At 42.6% G+C, this 22,656-nt stretch overlaps 1 protein-coding gene across 2 annotated transcripts in view; it reads right to left on the minus strand.

The window, feature by feature from the left end:
- LOC117548353 (mitochondrial import inner membrane translocase subunit TIM16-like) overlaps positions 1-22,656 on the minus strand; it is a 115,755-nt gene that overhangs the window by 90,255 nt on the left and 2,844 nt on the right. For both annotated transcript variants that reach the window (XM_034219563.1, XM_034219561.1), the window contains exons 5-7: positions 21,592-21,778; positions 20,143-20,219; positions 15,806-15,856 (exon numbers count right to left, since the gene is read on the minus strand). In XM_034219563.1, the coding sequence (XP_034075454.1) occupies positions 15,806-15,856; positions 20,143-20,219; positions 21,592-21,778 (315 nt within the window). The remainder of the gene's footprint in view (positions 1-15,805; positions 15,857-20,142; positions 20,220-21,591; positions 21,779-22,656) is intronic.

A 22,656-nucleotide genomic window follows, 5' to 3' on the forward strand; every position in this document is an offset into this window, starting at 1 on the left:
ACTGTATGCCTACAGTATTCGTTTTCTTGTCAAGTGTTAGATAACACTCTCATATCAAGGGTTTGCTTATCTTAGCAAAAAGATTGGAAACAGGAGGAAGGCTCCATCCGGAAGCAACAAAATCCGGCTAACACAACTCCAAACCTCACATTTATATTATAATGTATTTTAAAAAAATGTTTCTAAAAAGGTGTAAAAGCTGGGGTTGTAAAGAGACAATCTATAGTAGCTATTTGCCCGATAACCAGTCTTTATGCAAAGCTACGTTAACAGGCTGTGGGCTGTATCTTTATAACTATCATACCAACATAACAGTGATATTGGTATTCTTATCTAACATCAAAGCGCATTTCCAAAAATGCCAAATAAGAAACTAGGACTTGGAACTCAATTTGTAATTGTATGACTCAACTTTGAATGGTAAATATGTATATTTTCCTTTGTATTTTACCCCTGCCTTAATGTAACTCAAGTGTATGATAATACAATTTGTTTGCTTGCCGGTTCTTCAACAGTGCGTGTCCCTGTCTCTCTGTGTAGGCATCACCATATATAGCCCCATCTGCAGCCACTCATCAGTTCAACCTGCTCCTTATTTTCCCCTCTCTCCATCTTTCCACTCTTTTCAAAGAATCATGTGTGTTTTTATTTCCTTTCCCCTCCTCTAATCAATAACCATTGCTTTGTACCTTTCATCACCCCTCAAACAGACTGGCTTTCAGTCTTTTCATCCATGGCTAATTTGTCTTTTCAGTAATTATTGGGTTTTCTTCATCCTGTTCTGCCTTCATGGCCCATTTCAGTTGTGTTCCTGAATCAGGATTCACTATCTTGAATGTAACTCTGACTTAACAGAAGCAGACAGGCTTTTAGAAATAGGAAAGAAGGGGGGGAACGAAAGAGAACCGGAGGGGTCAGACGATGGAAATCAAACCAGCCATTTTATTGTTTCATTTAATCTGCTGCCTACAGCCACTTTTTCTTTCTTAATTGGAACCAGCTTACGCTTTGCTCATTTCTCAAAGAAATTCCGATGCCACAAGTCCTTTTTTTTTCCCTCCATATCCTTCCTCTGCTCTCTTCCTGTCTGAAGATGAAAATGAACGTGCGAGGTCAGAAGCTGGGCTTCTAGAGAGTGTAATCTAAGAAAATGAAATCACTAAGTGAATCCTTAGATGCAGCTGTAATAGTATACTGAGGAGTGACTCCAATGACACGATCGATGAAGAAGAGTGTCAACTTATACAGTACAGTTTCCAGAAAAAAAATTGAAAAACGGTAGACCCAAATTGTCTTACAAGTGCTTCTACTGATTCACCTTGCAGACTGTTAATGTCATTATCTTTTTTTCACATTTGCCTTGCCTGCAGTCATTCTTTCCCCCCCATCTCACTTCCTTTGTGTCAGCAAATGAAAAGCACAGTGCAGTAAAAAGCCGAGTTGTGAGCCAGCAGGCCTATGAGCAGAGATACGGGGCCAGGTCTACTCCGGGACCCTGCAGCCCCTGGGGGGGGGGGGGACAAGTGATACGAACTGGAATGATCCCCAGTTAAATATAGTATCAACCTAGAATGGGATATCCAGAAGTCATCTCCCTAGGATAGTTCTTTTTAGGTTTTTTTCTATCCATAACCTCTTGGCCTTAAAGTGTGGAAAGATTAAGATAAGACACATAGGATAGAGAAAAGAGCAATACATGGTGAAAAAAGGCCATACTGCAGCCTTAGTTTTACACACGACGCCATCAATCTTGTGGGGATCAGGGGGGATTTCCTCAATTTTATCCTGCACACACCCCCATCAAATATCCTATACTTCCTGTCTTATAAGGTGACAGGTGCAATGCTGTCATGGATTTTACAACAGTTCCACTGTCGGCTTAGGGGAAAAAATCGAATAATACCAGATTTGAAAGCCATATTTACCCATAAACAGTCCTTATTTTCACACACACAACCTGCAGATGTTTTTATCAATCAATCATTTCCTGTATAAAATGTGAGAACTCAAGTCAACACCGTTTCCCAGAGCCCTACATTTTTAAATCTCTAGTAATTTGATATGATCAGACAATAAAAGAAAAACAGCAAATATTCACATAGGAGAAACCTAGACCTAACATCCCTCAATACTCTCTTAACCATAATGGAGACTTTTGAGAGACTTATGGCCAATGACTGTTAACAGCAAAGACGTCACCCTGTGTTTTAAGAGGTCAGGAACAAATATTGGCTTTAAGAATCATTCTACTCCATGGAAAAATAAATCAAGAGGGGAAAAAAGTTAGATGGAAAAAGAGGGGTTAACAAGAGAGCAATCAGTTCCCTGATAGTGAATGACAGAAGTAGAAAGAAAGAGAATGTTGAAGTGTTAGATCGAAAAAGATGCAGATAACAAAGAGCACATTATATAACAGGTTACACAGATGTTTTGAGGCTCTATGAATGAAAGATGTGTGGTTTGTCCATGAGTAGCTAAAATTCGGGCAGGAAAAAGGGACGTTGTATGATGAAGCTCTCTGGTAGCCGCAGAGCAGGAGGCCCAGCTTTCTCACTGGTGTAAGCTTTCAAAAGCTGGCACGACACTGCTATACCTCTCCTGCTGCTGCACTCTAAATGTTTGCTTCAGTCATCCTTTAATTTAAAAAAAATGCATCAATATAAAAAGAACTAGAATTTTTCCTTGACTCAGGCACAGTCGTAAAACCGAAGATGAGATATAACAATTCCTGCCAATGGATATTTCGCTGACGAAGAAGTCATCTTATCCAACACGTGCATCTGGTGAGAAACGGTGTAAAAACCATTAGCCTGTCTGAGCCAGGGTTGCTGTATATCAAATCACAACAATTTGCTAAACAGATCTATCTCTTGTTTTTTTATTTGCTTATTTTGGATGAGTACAAACAGGAAGAGGTCATCTGACTAAACAAAATAGATGAAGGAGAATCTAGGAAAAGGGCCAAAGCATACAGAAAAGAACAGCTAAACTCCTAGTATAAACATTGAATTATCAATAATCCCGTAATCCTAAAATGTTACCTAATGTAATTGATACCGTAATGAACCCCAAAAGATGTCGTCATATGTTTTCCAAACTCATATCTGAGTCCTTTTTACTAGTTTTTGGGTGCAGTGAGGCGTCCTCAAATTGTGATTTTTGGGCGAGGCTACGCAAACACTTTGACTGCCTTGTTAAGTGAAATGAAACACTGAAGTGGTAGGAAGGCTGTGATTATTGAGCCAAGGTGCTAATTGGGCCGTGTGGCCACAGTCGGAAATCCATCCAGGCAGCCGCTCCAGTTGGGCTGAGGTTGTCAGGCCAGGGTGACAACAGATTGGACCCATTCACACCACACAGAGGGGGGGGGGGGGGGGACTGGCACGAACTGCACTGTGCCTACTGGCAGGGGCCTCCCTCTGGCAAAAAAATCCAAGGTCACAGAAGCTGGTCTTGGATCAGAGCAACTTACAGAGCTGGTCGGTTCCTGGAACTAACATGATTAACGGGACCATTGAATTGCCCGAATTCTGCGTTTCAGGCCAAAAGAAGCACTTTTCACTCAGAGGAGATTTCCAGTGCATGTTTGCTGATCTTCGGGGTTTTTGATGGTTATTGTGGTTGAGCTTCAAGCAATGAATATTCTAAAGAGAATTCTAAAAGATGCACTTGATCCTTTAAATCCAAATAGAGATCCGTGGGGATTGGGCCCTAATGACAGAGGGAGGAATGATGCTGCTGACGACAGCAAGAAACTCAGAGGGCTGATGAGAATCTGCACTCCAGACCTGCTCTGTTAAAAACAAAGAGATGATTCTTTGGGTTTGTTTCTCATGGAAAGAGGCTGTTAGACATAGCAGAAGCACACGACACTATTCGAATCATGTCCACATTGTTGAAGACACCATGAAGCCCCTCAATCCCTGTAGGCTGACCCACCCTCCAGTGCCTGCTGTCATTTACAGCTCTTTCATAGCCGCAACGGATACTGTTGGCTGGCGTAGCTCCCTCCCTGAAACCACTTCATAGAGGCTTCACATCTTCAAAGTTCCCCCTCGCATTTGTATAGGAGCATGAATTGTACACAGTGGGATTCGCTGAGGAGGCACATGTGTGAACAGCATGTCTTGGTTATGTCATTTGTGTATAATCATGGAATCCTTTACGCTGTGTAAATACTGGCTTTATTTTCGTTTTACAATCCTTTCTTAATCTACTATTTGTTTACTGTAATCAAAGAGCAATATTGGAACTTTCCTGCATCCGCTTCAAGGACCAATCATAGCAAAGCAAAATTCTGCAACATATGGTAGAAAAACAAGTTAGATGTGATTATAATTACAGCAGCAGGTGTTAGCCTTAAGGGTCAAAAATGTGCAATGAGATCAAATGTGTAACATGCTAAGCAATGATGAGGCTTATATCTTATAAACACTGGGTATCATTTCAATGCTGCCCACACAGCTCAAGTGTTGACCCCTGGCACGCTCAATGTGCCGCAACAGATCTCAGGCAGCTGACTGACAGCTTGATTAATGACCTCATCTTCTCTATGCTAACAAATAGCTCAATCTCCTGTTGCTGCTCGCACTGCTCAGTAGAGATCTCCCAAATACGACAGGCCCCCTAACGACAACTTTACCCCGACACTCAGCAGCTTCACTCAGGGAGAACTGTTTAGCTCTTGCATGAAACCACAAAGTGCAGCAGAACCTGTTGCCTTAAGAAGCTCAATTAGTAAAAGATGACCTAAGTTGGCTTTTTTGTTGGGAAAGGATGTGGCATTTATAAGACATGTGTGAGCCACATTGCAGGGCCCCTATACTCACATCAACAGTGAGTATAGAAGAAAAACATTCAGCACTAATACAGGTATGTGGCTGTGGCTCAAGAGCTAGGGCGGATCATCGACCGCAGCCACACATCCCTTACTTTAATGCCCCGGCCACACAAGGACGAAAACGGCTAAACGCATAGAATTAACGCAAACGCAATCGCAAAAAAGCTTCCGTCCACACGCAATAGTCATCCGGATAGTGTCTGTCCACACGAGACAGCTCCGTTTAGCTCCAACCGCTGGAGAAGCTGCAGTACATATGCAGGAGCCTGTACGTGGCGCTGTAACTTCCTCCACAAAAGCAGCGAAGAAGCATGGTTGTCATGGTTGCCCTTCTGTTTATTCTCCGCGGTGGGGGCCGAGGGAACCGGGCAGAGTTTTTCGCCAGTCAACGTGTATTAAAGTTTAAATCTTCCGACAAAATTATAAAAGTGCCGGTCAAATGTCTTCTTTGTTATTTATTGAGCTTTAAAACAAATGAATAACGAATCTATATATTATAATAATAAAATACACGGAGCCTCTCTTTTTCCTCCCTCTCTTCGGACAGCGCCAGTGTCTGTCTCATGCAGCAGCTGATCCAGTAATGAGTGACCCGGCCGACAGTAAAAATAAACATATTTATATCTAGTTTAGGTAGTTTGAGAGGTAATTAAAATAGCTAAGGGTGATGATCGGACTTGAAGTGTGTGTTTTACTCCGTTCACCGCCGCATCACAGCGGGAGGAGCTGCAGGTGAGCAGAGCTGCGTGTCTCCGTCCTGTCAGATTAGACTTCACTCGCGTTTAGGTCCATATCGAGAGAAAGATAAATAATCTGAATTCAGTGTGCAGTTTACTTTGACGCGGGGGTGAGCAGCAGAGGTGGGGAGAGGCGGGGCTATTGCCTCATCATTATCAGAAAATTATCGTATAGGGCGTACACACGGAGCCGTTGGACCCCCCAGAGCGTTGCGTATGCCGTTCTATCCACCTTGGGACCCGTTATCGTTTACGCAGTCGTTTAGTGCCGTATTCGGTCGTCCTCGTGTGGCCGAACGGTCTATATGACACTAAACAGTAACGCAAACGACCGTTTTCGTCCTCGTGTGGCCGGGGCATTAAACATTGTAATTACTCTAAGGTTCATAAAACACTAGGTTGAATCAAAGATATGTAAATAAACTCTGATCATAAGTGATTGATGAGTCAATCTGCTTTACTGAATTGAGATGATGTAATATGGGAAATAGTCATGGTGGTAAAATAGAAAAGATGAATCCCCTTTTTAACTGCTTTAGTGTTAAATGTGATTATAAATTAACAAGGTTTACACTTTAATGATAAATGACAATGATTTGCTAGATTTCAGTAAAATAACAGGTTGAAAATTCCAGTTTTTTGCCAATTATCTTATTATCTACAATTGTATTGCTTCACTATATAATGATAATCCATTCAACAAGCATTGGGAATTAAACTGAAGTTTTGAGAACTGCAGTCTGCTTTCAATAACAATTACAGAAAGTGCTGACATAATGGAAACTCTTATAAATACTATTATCACTAAACCAAATAGCCAATTAATGATTAACAGACATTATTTTCCAGCTGGGCCTGCCTACGAGATATGCCTAACAACTTGGCTTTGTATCTTCTAAAACAAAAACATAAGGCTCTCTTAGTAGGCAACACATCTTTCTGTTCTGTGAGAGCGTGCTCCCCAGTAAGTTAAAAAAAAAGCAAGAATTTCAATAGAGGTTTGTCTTATAATCCTCACTTCTCATTGTCTGAGGTCTCTTGTAGCTAACCTCCACAACAATTAGGCTAACATATGGAGAAAAAACAGGATAATGGAAATAGCAGCAGCGATTGGTCAAACTGAGGTCAGCTGGCCTCCCCAACACAGCACTTTATTTCCCTCGGGGCTCTCTAAAGTCGTGTGTTGTTCTCGCTGTACTTGGGGCCTACTGTGTATGCATGTATATCTCATCTGAGAGTCTGACAGGAACACTTCTGCTATGCTGCTCCGTTTGATTAAAAAAAATATCGATGTGTGATCTATCTGGGTTTCCATTATTGTCCTATATACACATGATATGTATGACACAGTGCAGCAAAGAAAGCATTCTATCAATCTGTCAACCTATCCTTTGATTTCTTGCCAACAGTTCATTTCAGAATCAGAATCAAGTGTATTGCCAGGTACGTTTACACATACAAGGAATTTGGTATGGTGTCTGGTGTTTGGTATAGACATCACACTTTGCAGGTGAATTGCTGAAGACCAGGGAAGTGCAGTTTCGAGAGCAAGCATTTGAAATCTACAGGACATATTTATTTGTAGTAAATTATATACCCAAACTCTGTCGTGTGTTGACTGATACCGATGAAATAATTAACCAATTGAAGTCATAACTGAGGTCTGATGCTCACAAACCCACACGATACATTCCCCTCAGGATAAATTCACACACAAACAGCACCTGCTTCCTTCAGCTACTTTCGTGCCAAAAAAAAACACCTATAACAAACAAACCACAAACGAACTTGAGGTTATGAAAGGCGCTATATAAATTCAAGTTATTATTATTAATTGATCATTTGGAAAACAACACAGGATGCAGAAGATCAACTGCAAGCCAATTCACACCTCATTCTGCTGCTCTGGCTGTGCAAAGGCCAAAAAAACAGAGCACATTCTCCCTGCTCTCGTAATACCTCCAGGAGCGGCAGACATCAGCCAAGTTTAAAGCAAAGACAGAGAAACAATTTGCTTGTTTTAAATATGATGGATGCTATACATGGAGCAGTGCAAAGTGTGATTGAATCCACATTGGGTTTCCTGAAAAGGGAAACGGAGATATGGAGGGCAAACTAAGGGGAAGTCCCATGGGAGCTGCAAGAGGCTGAAACTGTGCTGATGTCAATGTTGTGATTCATTTCTTATTTTAATGTAATCAATACGTTTTTCTCTCCCCGTTCAAATGATGACGGAATCCGAAAACAAGGGACTCCCATGTGAACTGATCTCATTTACAAAGTAACAATGGTTGTTTCATTATTTAACCTTTTTTTTCTCTCAACTCTGAAGAAAGATTCAGACAAAATATGACAGACATGTACTTCCCACTATAACGACTCTTCACTTCCATGATGCAGCAGGAGAAACAGCTTATCGTCATCAATGTGTGGCCCCAGGTGTCACCCACATGTGCACAGGGCCGTAATTAGTTGAGTCCCCGGGCAGCCAGCGCACTAATGAGGCCTCTGCTCACAAACAACACACACATGTGAGCAAAGAGCTGCGTCGCTGCCAGCTGGCAACCACTCTTACCCCTTTCCTCCAAAGAAATACTTCAGCGCTACCCCGAGAGCACACACCCACAAAGCCTCGCACACACACAAACCAACCCTGATCGTTTGCTGAAGCAGCTAAAAGCCCTTCAAACCAAAAATCTGAACTTTGTATCTTCGACCCTGCACTTCTTAACCTCTGAGCTCCTCTCCAGCAACCAGACTGACCAATATTCCTGAACCCATCCTCCTGTTTATACCCTAACACACAAAACATCATTCAAACATGACATCCAACCAAACCCAAGGAAAATTATCTGACAATGAAAATAAGCACATAGAGGAGTAAAGTCATACAAATTAAGCGCCGATGTATCAATCGTGGTTGAGATGGACTCAGGAATGGAATATCCAGATTTTGCAGCACTGTTCCGAAAATATCTATCTCCCTAATTTGTGAAGACTCCTCTCAGCTGAGTCTCAGAATCATTTAAAGTATAACAAACCCTGGCACTGGCAGAGAGGCGGCCAATAACACCAGGAGCTGAAAGCTGGACAGAGGGGAGAAGACAGACAGAAGAAAAGGAATGGGGGTCACAACATCTGGGCTGAGTTTACCACTGGCTATTACCAGGAGGGTCAAATGGAAAAAGATACCAGCACAATACACCATGCATTGAGGATATTTTTAGAAAGAGGGTTAGTAAACAGAGAGAAACACCATGAGGGAGACAAAGGGGAGAGAGAGGGCGGGGAGGGGCACAGAAAGACGATGTTTAAGAAGAAACAGACCTGCATAAATGAACTCATATTGGTATTTTCAATACTTGAATAAATGCATTTTGATGCAGCATAATGCATGTTGAAATATCAAGTGAAACTCTGACTAATAAGAGGTGACGTAATGGTATATATTTATCAGTCATGCAAAGGTCAAAGGGATTACATTGTTTAGATGGGGATCAACTACTAATTGGCAGCTTGACCTACGCACAAATAAAGACATACTTCTTGCCAGGTGTTTTTTTCTTTATTTATAAGACCTGATATTTCCACAAGAAAGTATCGCACTAACATCTTCCCTGTCTTAAATAATGTGCTTCATGCAGTCACACATTTCCTGCTTAGTCATGTTTACATTTGTGAAGAGAAATTGATGTTAAACGCATAAAAGAAAAGTAAAAATCTGTGTTAAACCACCAAGTTACACATTCAGAAAGTGTCAGAGGCATGTAAATCACGAATGGTGTTGTTCCATCCAACAAGCACGATCGGGTACGTTGGCTGTATAGATGAAAAGTTTTAAAGAAAACAAAAGCATTTTTGGCTCAGTTTCCGGTAATATAATGTAGATTGTGGAGCTGGAATGTAGAGCTCAGCATTCAGGAAGTGACCTATTCTTGGAATGAGCGCAGATTCTTTACAGACATTATATTTCACATTTCATAACGTTGACTCCGTATCCCTGTGGTGTTAGTGTTAGACATTCGCCAACATCTAAACAACCTTCATTCTGCGGGAAGTATCAATATCTCATTCTCTGGCCAGAGTCTTATTATCATTATGTGAGAAGAAATCACTTGTTGGTACAACAGAATACTGAGCATTTTTGGGACTGAGAAAGGAATTTCCGCAACCGTGTCTACATAGTTTTAATACATTTAAAATTGTGTGGTACTATTTTAAATCCTGGAGTATGAATGCGTCTCTAAACTTGCCCTCATCAACCTGTGGCTTAAATCTAAGGGGCTGCTGACCTGCAGGCCGTATGCCAATTGTTATTTGATTAACCTGTGTATTATTATTATTTATAAAGTTAACCAACCAAGAGTGTTACTATATTAACTAACTATGAAGTAGCTATTAAATAACAACATCATAAATACATAGCTTAGCATTATTAACTAATCACACACACACACACACACACACACACACACACACACACACACACACACACACACACACACACACACACACACACACACACACACACACACACACACACACACACACACACACACACAACACACACACACACACACACACACACACACACACACACACACACACACACACACACACACACACACACACACACACACACACACACACACACACCACACACACACACACACACACACACACACACACACACACACACACACACCACACACACACACACACACACACACACAACACACACACACACACACACACACACACACACACACACACACACACACACACACACACACACACAAGGGAGTTGAGTCTGTGTAATTTATGGAAGGATATAAAAGATGGTATGACTGGCCTCTCTCAGCCACCTATAGCAGTGAAACCGCTGTACTTTTCCTTGGCCCTGCCAGGCGTTCCCTCCTCAAGTCCAAACCCATTCCAACCCATGGTCCTCTCTAATTTCACCCAAAGTAGCAGAAGCTTGAAAAAGAGGAATCTGGCCCCCAAGTCCAGCAAACTATTCCCTTTTCCCGTCTGCCTCCTCTTCCAGCGACCGCACATCGACAGCTCTACGGCCAGCACTGGGCCAAAACTATGAGGGGTATTTTCAGCACTGTAATTTGAAGAACACATGGTATACATACTCAGCAAATACACAGACATCGGGGATAGATCAAGAGATAGAATGAGACAGGATAGAGGAGACACAAATGCCCACCAAGGCACGTGTCCTAACATCCACAACATAACTTCAGGTCAGCAAATGTGCCTGCTTCTTTCTCCGTGTGCTGGGTCCGAGTGGTCGGGTAGCTCAGAACAGGAAAACAGGGTGGAGGCCTACATGGAGACGTGAAGGAAACTCATCTAAAAACAAGAGGCCAGAGTAGGGATGTTATGGCAGGGAGGGCGGAACCAATATGAGCAGTAAAAACAGCTTTAAAATGCTACATATAATGTTTTCTATGGGACCTAATAAATTTCCACTTTTGTTATCCTTACTTATGATGTTTGTAACCAATTTAGATGCATTTTAATTATTTGAAAAGCTAATGTGACAACTTAATAAGACTAACTTGTAACTCCTAAGCAAAGAGATGATGAAACGCCATATTATGTTAAAAACCACATCAAGGATTATTTCTGAAACAGTATAGAGCTCAAATGCTCTATTTCTATCCTGCTTTTTTACACATACTGGGTGTTTCTCAATGTCGAGGAGGCTTGCTTGGTACCTCCGAGTCAGTTGCTTCATAAGCGAGGCAAGAATCCTTCCTAGCCTCGGAAAACGAAGAATTGTGGAACAGGCTAACAGGTGTGCGCGATTTCCGCCAAAGATTTGGAAATTGGTCCGTGCGCAAAGCATTGTGGGGGTTTTAAAACCGCGGAGGATACACATGTGCAGCCTTGAAATTTCCCGCAACAAAGTACGCCAGCATCGGTAGAATTCCAAGTATCCTGGACATTGGAACAGTACTTCGGCGGCACTCGATGACGTAGTATGCTTGAAATAGTGGCTCTGGAGCAGCTTTCCTCGACATTGAGAAACACCCTGGGTGTCATTGAGTGCTGCCGAAGTGCCGCCGAAGTACTGTTCCAATGTCCAGCATACTTGGAAATTTACCGAGCCCGGCGTACTTCGTTTGGAGAAATTTCGAGGCTGCACATGTGTAGACTCCGCGGTCTTAACATCCCCACAATGCTTTGCGCATGGACCAATTTCCCCAAATCTGTGACGGAAAATGTAAGGCGGGGCCTCTCATATGAAGCACACCTGCACACTTGCTAGCCTGTTCCAGTCTTTGTTTTCCGAATGCCAGGAAGTATTCTTGCCTCGCTTCTGAAGCAAGACGCTCGAAAGACGTGCTACCAAGCAAGCGTACTCGAGATTGAGAAACACCCACTCTCTCCAGTACAGCTTAGCTCTGAGTGTTAGCGATGCTTGCTAATGTAAACAAAGACCATATTACGTCCGGCATTGTTTCTGATAGCGACATTTCTGATAGGGCTGTGGGTGTAAAGCCAGCCCACATTTCTAATATTACGTAATATCGGTGGCAAATCCGGATCAGCTCCGTTGTACCCCCGTTTTTAGAGATTTGGGTACGGAGGAAAAGAGAGAGGGTTTTGTTTTCTGACACTTTGTGAGTTCCCTTACACACCGGGGACACATGTATGTATAAAAGACATCAAAACGTGCATTTTGCATGATAGGAGACCTTTAATGGACAAACTTTGGAAATAAATGGATGCCACATATATGGACACATGCACTCTCCCTGTGTGCCAACTACCTAAATACAACATGTTGTATGCTCGTACACAAACATACAGTACACACTGATTACAGATGCAGTATATACTGCTCCTTCTGGCCAAGACCTTAATTACCCAGCACAGTCTTACTTCACATAAATACAGCGAGGGCAGAGCTGTAATTATGGCCTATATTTACCCCACCTGGCTAGAGGAGAACACAGTTCAATGTGGTCCACAAGGATGAGCCAGCCCCACTCGACTCTGCTACCATGAGCTGAACCAGGACGCGTATGTGCTGAAAGCATTCTGGTACACCTGCTGCCCAAAAAGGTAAGCTAAAACTATGGAAAACCTAAAGTAAAGTATTTTGGGGGGAAAAAAGAAAATATAACAAGTGAAAGCAGGTGCCATGTGTGCTATGATCTTGTTGTTTTAGGTGCACACAGCATACGTTGTGTGTGTGGATGACAAGGAAATATAAACTCCTGCCAACTCAGAGAAACAAACATTACTGCGCTTCACTCTGACACTCTGTAGCTTTTGTAAGATATCCTTCCCAAAAAATATTTTCAGAGAAGACTTATGGCTTCTCTTGATGAGGACAATAGACTGGCTCTCATGTCAGAAGCCAAACAGACCTCCAAGTGAGGTTACACATCCAAATAGCTTGGACACTTCTCTGCCTCTCTCTGTTTACTTTGTGGCAAGATTGGCTTTTCCCTGCAATCACATCCGCAGGTATATACTGTGCCCTTGCATCAGACACAAACAAACACTTTTATGTAATCTACTTTTAACAGCTGAAACATCATGAAATGCTGCATTATGTTGTGTTTTATGGGTTTGAACATTGCTTTGGTGATCTGTTTAGGAACTAACGCTTCCCACTCTTCAATGTGTCACATTTACTGGCGTCATCATGTTTCAGTGTGTTTAGGATTCATCGCCCGCACCCTTTAAACCCTCCTTCAGCAGATGGAGGTGTTAATCGGAGTGGCACTGGCTCTATATTCAGAGACAGAGAGAGTTGCAAATGTGAAAGCGGTCAGGGTGAGGCTCTGCTTTCAGAGGACTCCAAATAGAAGGAAGACATTGGTTGTTTCAGAGAGAACAACAAATCAAGAGAACTAAAAATGGAAGAGCAGCCCTCTAATAACTTTGATCTGGGTCCTTACTCTTTTTGTTTGAGGTGGTGAAGCCATGTGTGGAGTGCAGAGAAGGACAGCATGCTGACTCAGGCCTCTTCACTTTTAGGTCCTCCTCTCAATGGCAGGGAGACCAGAAGGATTTATGAGAGAGGTGAAGAGAAGGGACGAGAGCAGACTTGGCTCGATGCGATGGTCTCTCTGCGTCCTGGTGGCCCAGCCGGTTGAAACAACCCTTGTTACGCCGCAGACCATTTTTTGAAATGTTGTTATTAGCTATACCATTTATTTTCTTGTTGGCTCTGCCTTGATAACCAGACAGAGAAGGAGAGAAAGAGGGATACAGAAAAGACAGCTTACAAAGGAGAGTGAGTAAATAAAAGCTAAACAAGAAGCTTACAATGAGTAAAAAGTTACACATTTGAAAAAATACACAGGGACCTCGCAGCAAAGCTCAGGTAGTGTCCACACACTGTGTCATGTACTGCTGAATGCGTAAAAGTGAGACTGGTTAACTGTTTTATTAATGAAAGTCAGTATATTATTGTTGAGGGAGTGTTGAGAAAAAATGCAGCAGAGACAGAGTTATATAAAAAAGTGTTTCTGGAATCACAGCTTGATAGAAAATGTACTTAAGTAAAAGTACCAATACAACAATGTTAAAATACCTTCCTGATATTAAGAATCATACATAAGTAAAGATATGAAGGTTTTAAGTCAACATAGGTTAAGTATTAAAAGTGCTACACAGCAGAATGGCTCCTCTCATTGCTCAGTAAAAAGTACAATATTTGCCTCTGAAATGTGTAGAAGAAAGTAACAAATAACTGAAATACTCAAGTAAAGTAAAACTAAATATTGTACTGTAAGTAGGATTCCAGACGTTGATCTTAAAAAGCTGAAACTAAAAAGACAAATTTGCCTTAAGAGCTTTGTCACATGTTTTCCATCTCTTTCTCTCTCTTAGGGTCGGTTGCTCACCACTGACAGCAATCTAATGAACGCAAAAATGCCGTGGATTGGCTGGAATCTCCCAGCAGCTCATCACCACCACCAGTAACCACCGGGCTCTTACTGGAGACGCTGTTTCAGAAACACAGACTACCCAGCGCTGATTCAATCCCAACTAATGAGACCCTTTGGCTGCACAAAGTGATTTACATCAACTCAAGGGCAATTTGATTTGAAAGACTCTAATTTGTTAAACAGAGTATGCAGAGTGGCCAAAGACCTGGGATAGTATTTATCTGGGAGATCTGGAGCTCTGCGGAAAGCATTACATCTCAAAGCAATGGAGTATATTCTATCAAAGAGCAGTGTGTAAAGAGGACTTCAGCACAGACACACCTGATGTAAACATCCAGGTTCAGACGCTGGAGAGGAGCCAGCGGACTCAAGTTACTTAAGCAAACACAAGCGTACATGTGGAGTGTACTGTGGAGGCATACAGTTCAGTGTGCCACAAAGAAAATAGTGTACCTTTTTCCTCTGTTTACTTCCTCCTGTCAGAGTCAATGACGTCACATACCTCTGAAACAGTGCGCCTTTCACAGAGGTGTTATAGTTTGGAAAACACATACCAAACAACCCAATGGGGTAGCCACACACACACTCACACACTCACACACACACACACACACACAACCACATGCGGAGACACGGACGCATGAGCACAAATATGTAGTTCTACTCCTCCTGAGTTTGCATACAGGGTGATGTGCCTTCCAGGTATTCCTGCAGTCTAAAATGTAATCTGCTGCGGCATGAAGTGTTTTCGCAGGATTCTTCATATTTACAAATGAGAAAGCCAACGGCCTAAAGGCGGATAAAGGCCCTCGGTAATTAAAACACCCTGGGAGGTCCACCACTGGAAAGTGTGAGAATATTTGCTCTATATTGATCGGCCTCTCAAAACACTCGCCGCTCCACCCCCCCCCCCCTTCATCTTTATCTTTCCTCATTGCTGCTGGATGTGATGGAGACTTGGCTCAGTGAGGTATTTCCAATGAGGAAAAGAGAGAGCGGTGAGAGTGGAGAGATTCATGGTCAAACTAGCTTAATGTGGGATGGGTACCCGTGGGAAGAGGAGAGCAGGGACGGCAGCGTGTGTAGCACGTCCATAAATCAATAGTAGATGAGTCACTGAGTGTGGCCAGTGGTGAGTCAACATGTTCATCACTAAATGCAGTGTGGGAATACAAACCCACTTAATGGCATTGGAGCGACAGGGACTATTTTCCCCATTGTTTTCCTTAAATATAAAAACATCTAATTCTGTCTTCACTAAATAGATGGTTTGCTATAGCGATGCAAAATAATAAGGTGCTTACCTGAACAGCTGTAGTCTGGGCTCGGGGGTCAAATACACGCAACATCTTGTCCTAGACGGATGCAAAAATACAAAATAAACACATCATACAGTTAACTGTATCCTCTAAAACGGTTTTAACTAAAGCCAAACATTATCAAAGTCAAAGGCAACTTTATTGTCAATCTTTCAGTTTGTGTGTACAGACAGAGAGACCGAAATACCGTTTCCCACAATCCCGAATACAAAAACAAATATATATATATATACACAATCAAAGACACATTTATACATATGCACACATTAAGACCTAAATAAAAGCACAACAATCAATATATACAATATGATATAACATGTTTTGCATGACTATTGTATTTAACTGCATTTGTTTTAGCTGGATGTACCGAATAGCACTTGCAATAAGAGATGCAAATGTAGATAAATAACACATGCAAGAACAAGTTCTCACAAAGAAAGGCGATGGAATTAAATGCTACTCAGTTGGCTGTCATTTTTTTAAACCAAAATGAAAAACTGAAATATTTAAAATGTAAGAGAGTCCCGTCCCCCCCCCCCCCTCCACATCACTATAATTTAATTAAAAAATAACTCTCCAAGCTCTCTGAAGTTTCTCCGTTTATCAGTGTGATCTGACTGATTCATAGTCGGCAAATGCAATCCAGTGACCTCTCCAAAGCCACAAGTGCCTGCCTTGACCCGAGTCAGCCCAAAAACGCATTTGGCATCAATCACAGCAGCCAATCAGAGAGCCTCCTGCATGATTGAGAGGAAATGGGGCCTAATTGGATCAGGCTGTGACCGGGACATGCGTGTCTACAGCCGTGTCACTCAATACCGCTGTGTGACTGTGATTACTGCAGACATACAGGGCTGATAGCAGGTCATAAGTATAAGGACCTAGACTAAACCACATACACACTTAACTCACATATACATGTCAAAGAGAATCAGGAGACGGACAAAGACGCAGTCCAGCCCACACACTGAAGGCACCACGCAACATTTGTCCACACACAACATTTTATCATATCAGGCTGCAGTGGGCTGTGTGAGCTTCAGCTTCTCCTCGTCCTTCTCTCCAATGCAATCCAAGAGGACATTTCTTTTTACTTTATTAGCTCAAATAGCAAACAGAAGGATTTCTCAATGTACCCTCTCTCTCTCTTTCTATCTTTCTGTTTGTGTAGCCCACCCACGCATATGATGCCCCAAGGCTATGGCTTGAGGTCTCTGTGACCTGGGCTTAAGCCAAAAGGCTTAGGAAGCAGTGTCAGAACAACACACACACCACCTAAGACCACATAACCTATGGATGAGAGCCCAGCCGTAGCCCACAATTCCTAAGTCTGGCTAAAACTATCTCTGACATATAAGTCTAAATTCTGGATAAAGTCTAGTCGATAAACACAACCAATCGTTTTGTTAAATAGCCAATTTAGGCTGTTAAGCAATAGTTAAAATAACTATTATTTGTATCCAATTATATTGATATATATCACAATGAGATAATTCAATGTTAATATATATATATATGGATAATCATAGTAATAATTATCTAATTATGTATTTTATGTATCATATTTACTTCATCCACTGGACATTTTCTTGATTAATCAGTGAATTATTTTGTCAATAAAGTGTTGGAAAAATAACCCTTACAATTTCCAGACGGACAAGTTGACATCCTTATATGTCTGGCTGTTGTCTGAGCAACTGTATAAAACCAAAAATATATTTAGTTTCAAACATGAATGACAAAGCTAGGCTGCAAAGATGCACACATGCAAAAGGTGCCAATCCATGATGTGTCAGGGCTCTATAGCCATCCATCATTTCAGCTCCCTGACAGTGCAAACACACTTTAGGATAACCAAACAGACCAGTGTCTACTGTACATATATACAAACATACATCGGCCATATTAAGTTAAATCACTGGTGCAAACAAGATGAGGGAGGAAACTATCTGGCTGTGCAAACACACAGATGAGGGGCTATCACGTGGAGATGTATCCACCAAGCAACCAAACACAAACACACTCTCTTAAGCCTATGACAATAACCCATATAAGAACACACACCGTCTCAAATCATAAATGCACAGATGGAGGGCCAGGATATCTGTGTGTGCATCTGTGTGTGACTTTCTATGCTGAGGCAGCTGTTTAATCAAAGTGACAGAGCCTCACTCTCAAGCTGCTGTTAATGAGTTTTCACTGCGACTTTGCTGCACACAACTTTCACATGTCTGCAAACACACACAGATGCTGGGAATCTCCAACCAAAAGTGCTCTCTCTGTTCACTCGGTAAACACACTGGGATGCCAGCTTCCAATTCCCAGTCTCCCACGGTTACCATGTCCCGTTTTGATTGGAGGTTTGAGACTTCGGGATCCCGTTTATCAATCACTCCATCTCACTGTTTTAGCAGGATAAATATGATCTGCTTTGTAGTCATGTTACTTCCAGAATTAAAAATGGACTGTGGACCGTAAATCCAGTGACACCTCTTTTCTAAACAGCAACACCCTGTCCCCTCCATCATGTGGATAAACACAGGCTGCCCCCCCTCCCCCCTCTGCCCGTACTACCTGTGGATTTGCCTTCCCCTAAATGAATGGCGCCTTTCTTCCTATAAGTGTGTCATAAATATACATCTCTCTGGGTCCAAATGAAGCCTGTCATGATTCCTGCTCTTTAGGGTGGTGGTCTCCCCTTCATCTTCCCCCCCACCAGCCCTGCGCCCCAATGTTTACCCTATGGAAAAGCCGGGGGATTGGACCCACATGTTGGCGGGCCCTATTTGCTTTAATAAGTTGGATTGGAGAGATTGAAAGGAGCCTTCTGGGTTAAATGACACCAGAGCCCAACAGGGCAAGAACCTCAGAGGCCCCGACTCTGATCTTAGCTCACATTTCCCCCCCCCCCCCCTCCCCCTGTCTCTTCAGGTGCCTCTTTCTTTTTAAGGCTGATGGCAGGGGTAGTAGCTCTGTTGTGGATGATTATCATGTCAAGTTAAATGTCATGATTTGGACGTAGCCTGTGACAGGTGGAGTCATTTGTTTCTTGTCAGAGAAAAGACAAACAACAGGGATTGGACTGACAATCCGACATGTTGATTACCCACATGTTGTAGATTTTTGTGTCAAAGTTTATTACGTTTTTTCCGTCTCGACACACTAGTCAACTCATCACGTATCTTCTTAAGTATACACCAGAGGCCTCTGCCTCATTTTCACATCAATCAGTCTGTCTGGTTTCAGAAAATGAATTTCACTGTGTTGCACTATTAGAGTTTACAAACTGCACATGTTTTTTTATCTTAACTTCCACTGATGAAATCGCTGCTAGGTCTTTCTATAAATCAAATATATTCATGGAAAAATTCCATCTCAACTCATAAATTCCTTCTTTTTCTGCTCCTACTCATAAACTCACCTCCCTCCTTTCGCCTCCTACACTAAATATTAACAACCTAACAGAGAGCCCATTGCGCTGTGTGATTATTTCCTGATGACACAGAGGAGAGTGGGGCCTTTTGGATGCATTCAAACCCTGGGAGACTTTCTCTTAGTGAAACTACTGTACATGCCAAAACTGATGGTCGTCAACTCCTGGTTGGACTTAAACTTGCACCAGAAGACAGGAGGGTTCACAGGGGGGGGGGAAAGGGGTGGGGGAGGCTCTGGGGTCAGCTGGGGTCGACAAAACAAAATCCCCGACATATGTAGTCTTCATTACATGTCACTTGTTAGACGCTTTTATCCAAAGCGACTTACATACTCAATACTGTGGGCAATCCCCACAGGAGCAATTTGGGGTGAAGTGTCTTGCCCAGGGACACAACGACATGCTGACTGCAGTGGGGTTTGAACCTGTGACCTCCTGATCCGAATACCAACTCACAACCCACTGCACCACACGCTTCACACACAGACTTGTGCCCATGTCAGTGCCCTTATTAACAAGTTAATACAGTTTACAGCCTGACGAGGAAAATCTCAACAGGCTTCTTATCAACTCCTGCCAAGATTTCTTTCTTTGTCATCATTATAAAACACATTAAAACAAACTGGCTATTATCTTTTGCATCATAGGGCTTACAAAGTTTATTCCTTTTCCCTCTTGAGAACCGTTCATTTCTAATGAAATGTGTGATGTGCTCCCCACCCTTTTTAATGGACATTACCCATAGGCATTACCCCTGTTGACATTTTCACTAAATAAACCCCAAATAACCAGCAGAGTCCGATGTGAGATAACTGCACTGAACGTGAGCCACTGGCTGCATCTAGTGGTCACACACTGTAACTACAACCTCAGTCAATGTGGTTGTTACCTTGCAGGAGGTAGCCAGCAGGGAGCCGTCCCGTTTCCAGCTCAGACTCTGCAGCTGGTCCCCGTGCTGCTCCAGAACTGCACACACACACACACACACACACACACACACACACACACACACACACACACACACACACACACACACACACCACACACACACACACACACAACACAACACACACACACACACACACACACACACACACACACACACACACACACACACACACACACACACACACAACACACACACACACACACACACACACACACACACACACACACACACACACACACACACACACACACAACACACACACACACACACACACACACACACACACACACACACACCACACACACACACACACACACACACACACACACACACACACACACACACACACACACACACAACACACACACACACACACACACACACACACTACACACACAACACACACACACACACACACACACACACACACACACACACACACACACACACACACAGAAGGAAGAGAAGGTCTAAAAACACAACAATCATGTTGGACAGGGATTATAAAAAGGATACAAAAAGACAACATAATGCTACACCCACTATGATCACAGAATGACGGCACATAAACACACAAGACAATGGACAAGATAGAGTAGATGTATCACTGCAGGGGTGAAATGAAGCCATAAATAAAGCACACACAATTCAATAAACTACAAATAATAGAAAAGCATAGACAATTTAAGGAATTATCATTTGTGCTAATGGTTTACGCCCATGAGAGATGAGCATGAAGACAGATATTAAGATGAAGTGGCACAGCACAGCGCAGCTTGTGTGACATTTTCATTTTCAATACGACACACCACAATGGAAAGAGATAAGAGGTGCGCTTGTTAAGAAAGTTACACACAAAGGGATTCAAAAATACACACACATTTAAATACATGTTCATCATTCAGACCTTGTTCCTCAACCGCATGAATGAGTAATGGGGGTGATGAAAGACAGCGTGTGGGGGTACAGCTCGTGAAAAGTTGGATCAGCAGTGAGCAGCAGCAGCCAGGCCAGCTGTCATGGGATGTGTGAGGGGGGGGGGGGATCAGTGTTTGTGGGGGGGCCATAGGATAGTGACTGCATCCTGAGGCCAGTCTGGGGAGACTGGGACCAAGACTGCAAACCAAAACATTACCTCTGCTGCTCCGGCACTTAGACAGAGCCGCAGGGCTGTAAAACGTAGGCAGTGTCAGTCAGACAGTCCCCAACGAAGAAAAGGAAAACCACCGCACTCTGAATGAATACAATCATGTTGCACATAGAAACAAAACCGGCCACAACAAAACTTGAAAACTAACTGACAAAGACTGAAATGTTAAACGCAGACAGTGCATAATGTACGACAAAGACCGTTGATAAAAAGTGCTCATGTTCTCCAGCGGTAGCTACCTGCTAGGGCTGTATCCGGGCGGCTGGTGTCCCAAATCAGGGGGGACTTGGTGGCGCCCACAGCCAACAGGCCGGAGGAGGTGGGGTGGAAGAGCACCAGCTCGATCCTGCCCTGCCCGGGACGCAGGGTCAGCTCCGGGCTGCTGGGCTGCTGCAGCTCAGGGTCAACCAGACTCCACAGCTTCACCTGGACACAGAGAGAGAGGGGAACGTCCCAAAGGTGGGTTAGGAGCATCGCTTTCACTTTAACACAACTTACAATCCAAAGGTCCAACCTGCTCCTAACCTTCTAGGCTGTAAAGTTCACTTTTGTCCACCCTAATAAGGCCAGTGAGACTTTCAGATACTGGGTCTGACATTTGTTTTACTTTCCATTTTTAGACCTAACATTTAATCATTTAATCTAGTAAACTAAAATTGCCACCTTGCAGTTGTATGCCTCTGATAACCTGTCAAGTTGTGATCTACTTCCATGACTGTCCGACTGCTTCTCTTAATTATGATATCCTGTATGACATGTATGTGAATTTGTTATAATTATCATATGACGTTTTTAAATAAGGCCAAAGATGTGTTTTGTGAGATCACCATGACCTTAATCATTGACCACCACATTTTAACCCACATTTTAACAACTCGGAGACATAAGGTCTTATGGCTAGGCTGTAGCCGGAATTAAAGGCAATATAAACAACTGATTATTTGATCATGAAAAGAATGGTTGGTTGAAGCCATACTAGTAAGAGGGATGGAGAAAGATCCCTAAATGAACATCTAAAAAAAATCTACATTCAGCACCACAGCCAGAGATGAGGCGGTCCTTAAGTGATGCTATCCTGCTATCTAGCTTAATGGTAATACTGCACTGCTTTACTTGGTGTTTGGGTTCAGCTTTGGATTTTATTTTTAATGCCGACATATAAGATCTGATGACACAAAACTGCTTTGCTTTATTTAAGTCAGTAAACATATTCATATTTCACTGAGTTTGACTCTCATTTCCTTGCTCAGCTCAAACCAGTCGGTGAAACAATATAGCCTTTTGGCAACGGATAAGAAGGATAA

This window comes from Gymnodraco acuticeps, unplaced genomic scaffold (assembly GCF_902827175.1).
Source record: "Gymnodraco acuticeps unplaced genomic scaffold, fGymAcu1.1, whole genome shotgun sequence".
Lineage (NCBI taxonomy): Eukaryota > Metazoa > Chordata > Actinopteri > Perciformes > Bathydraconidae > Gymnodraco > Gymnodraco acuticeps.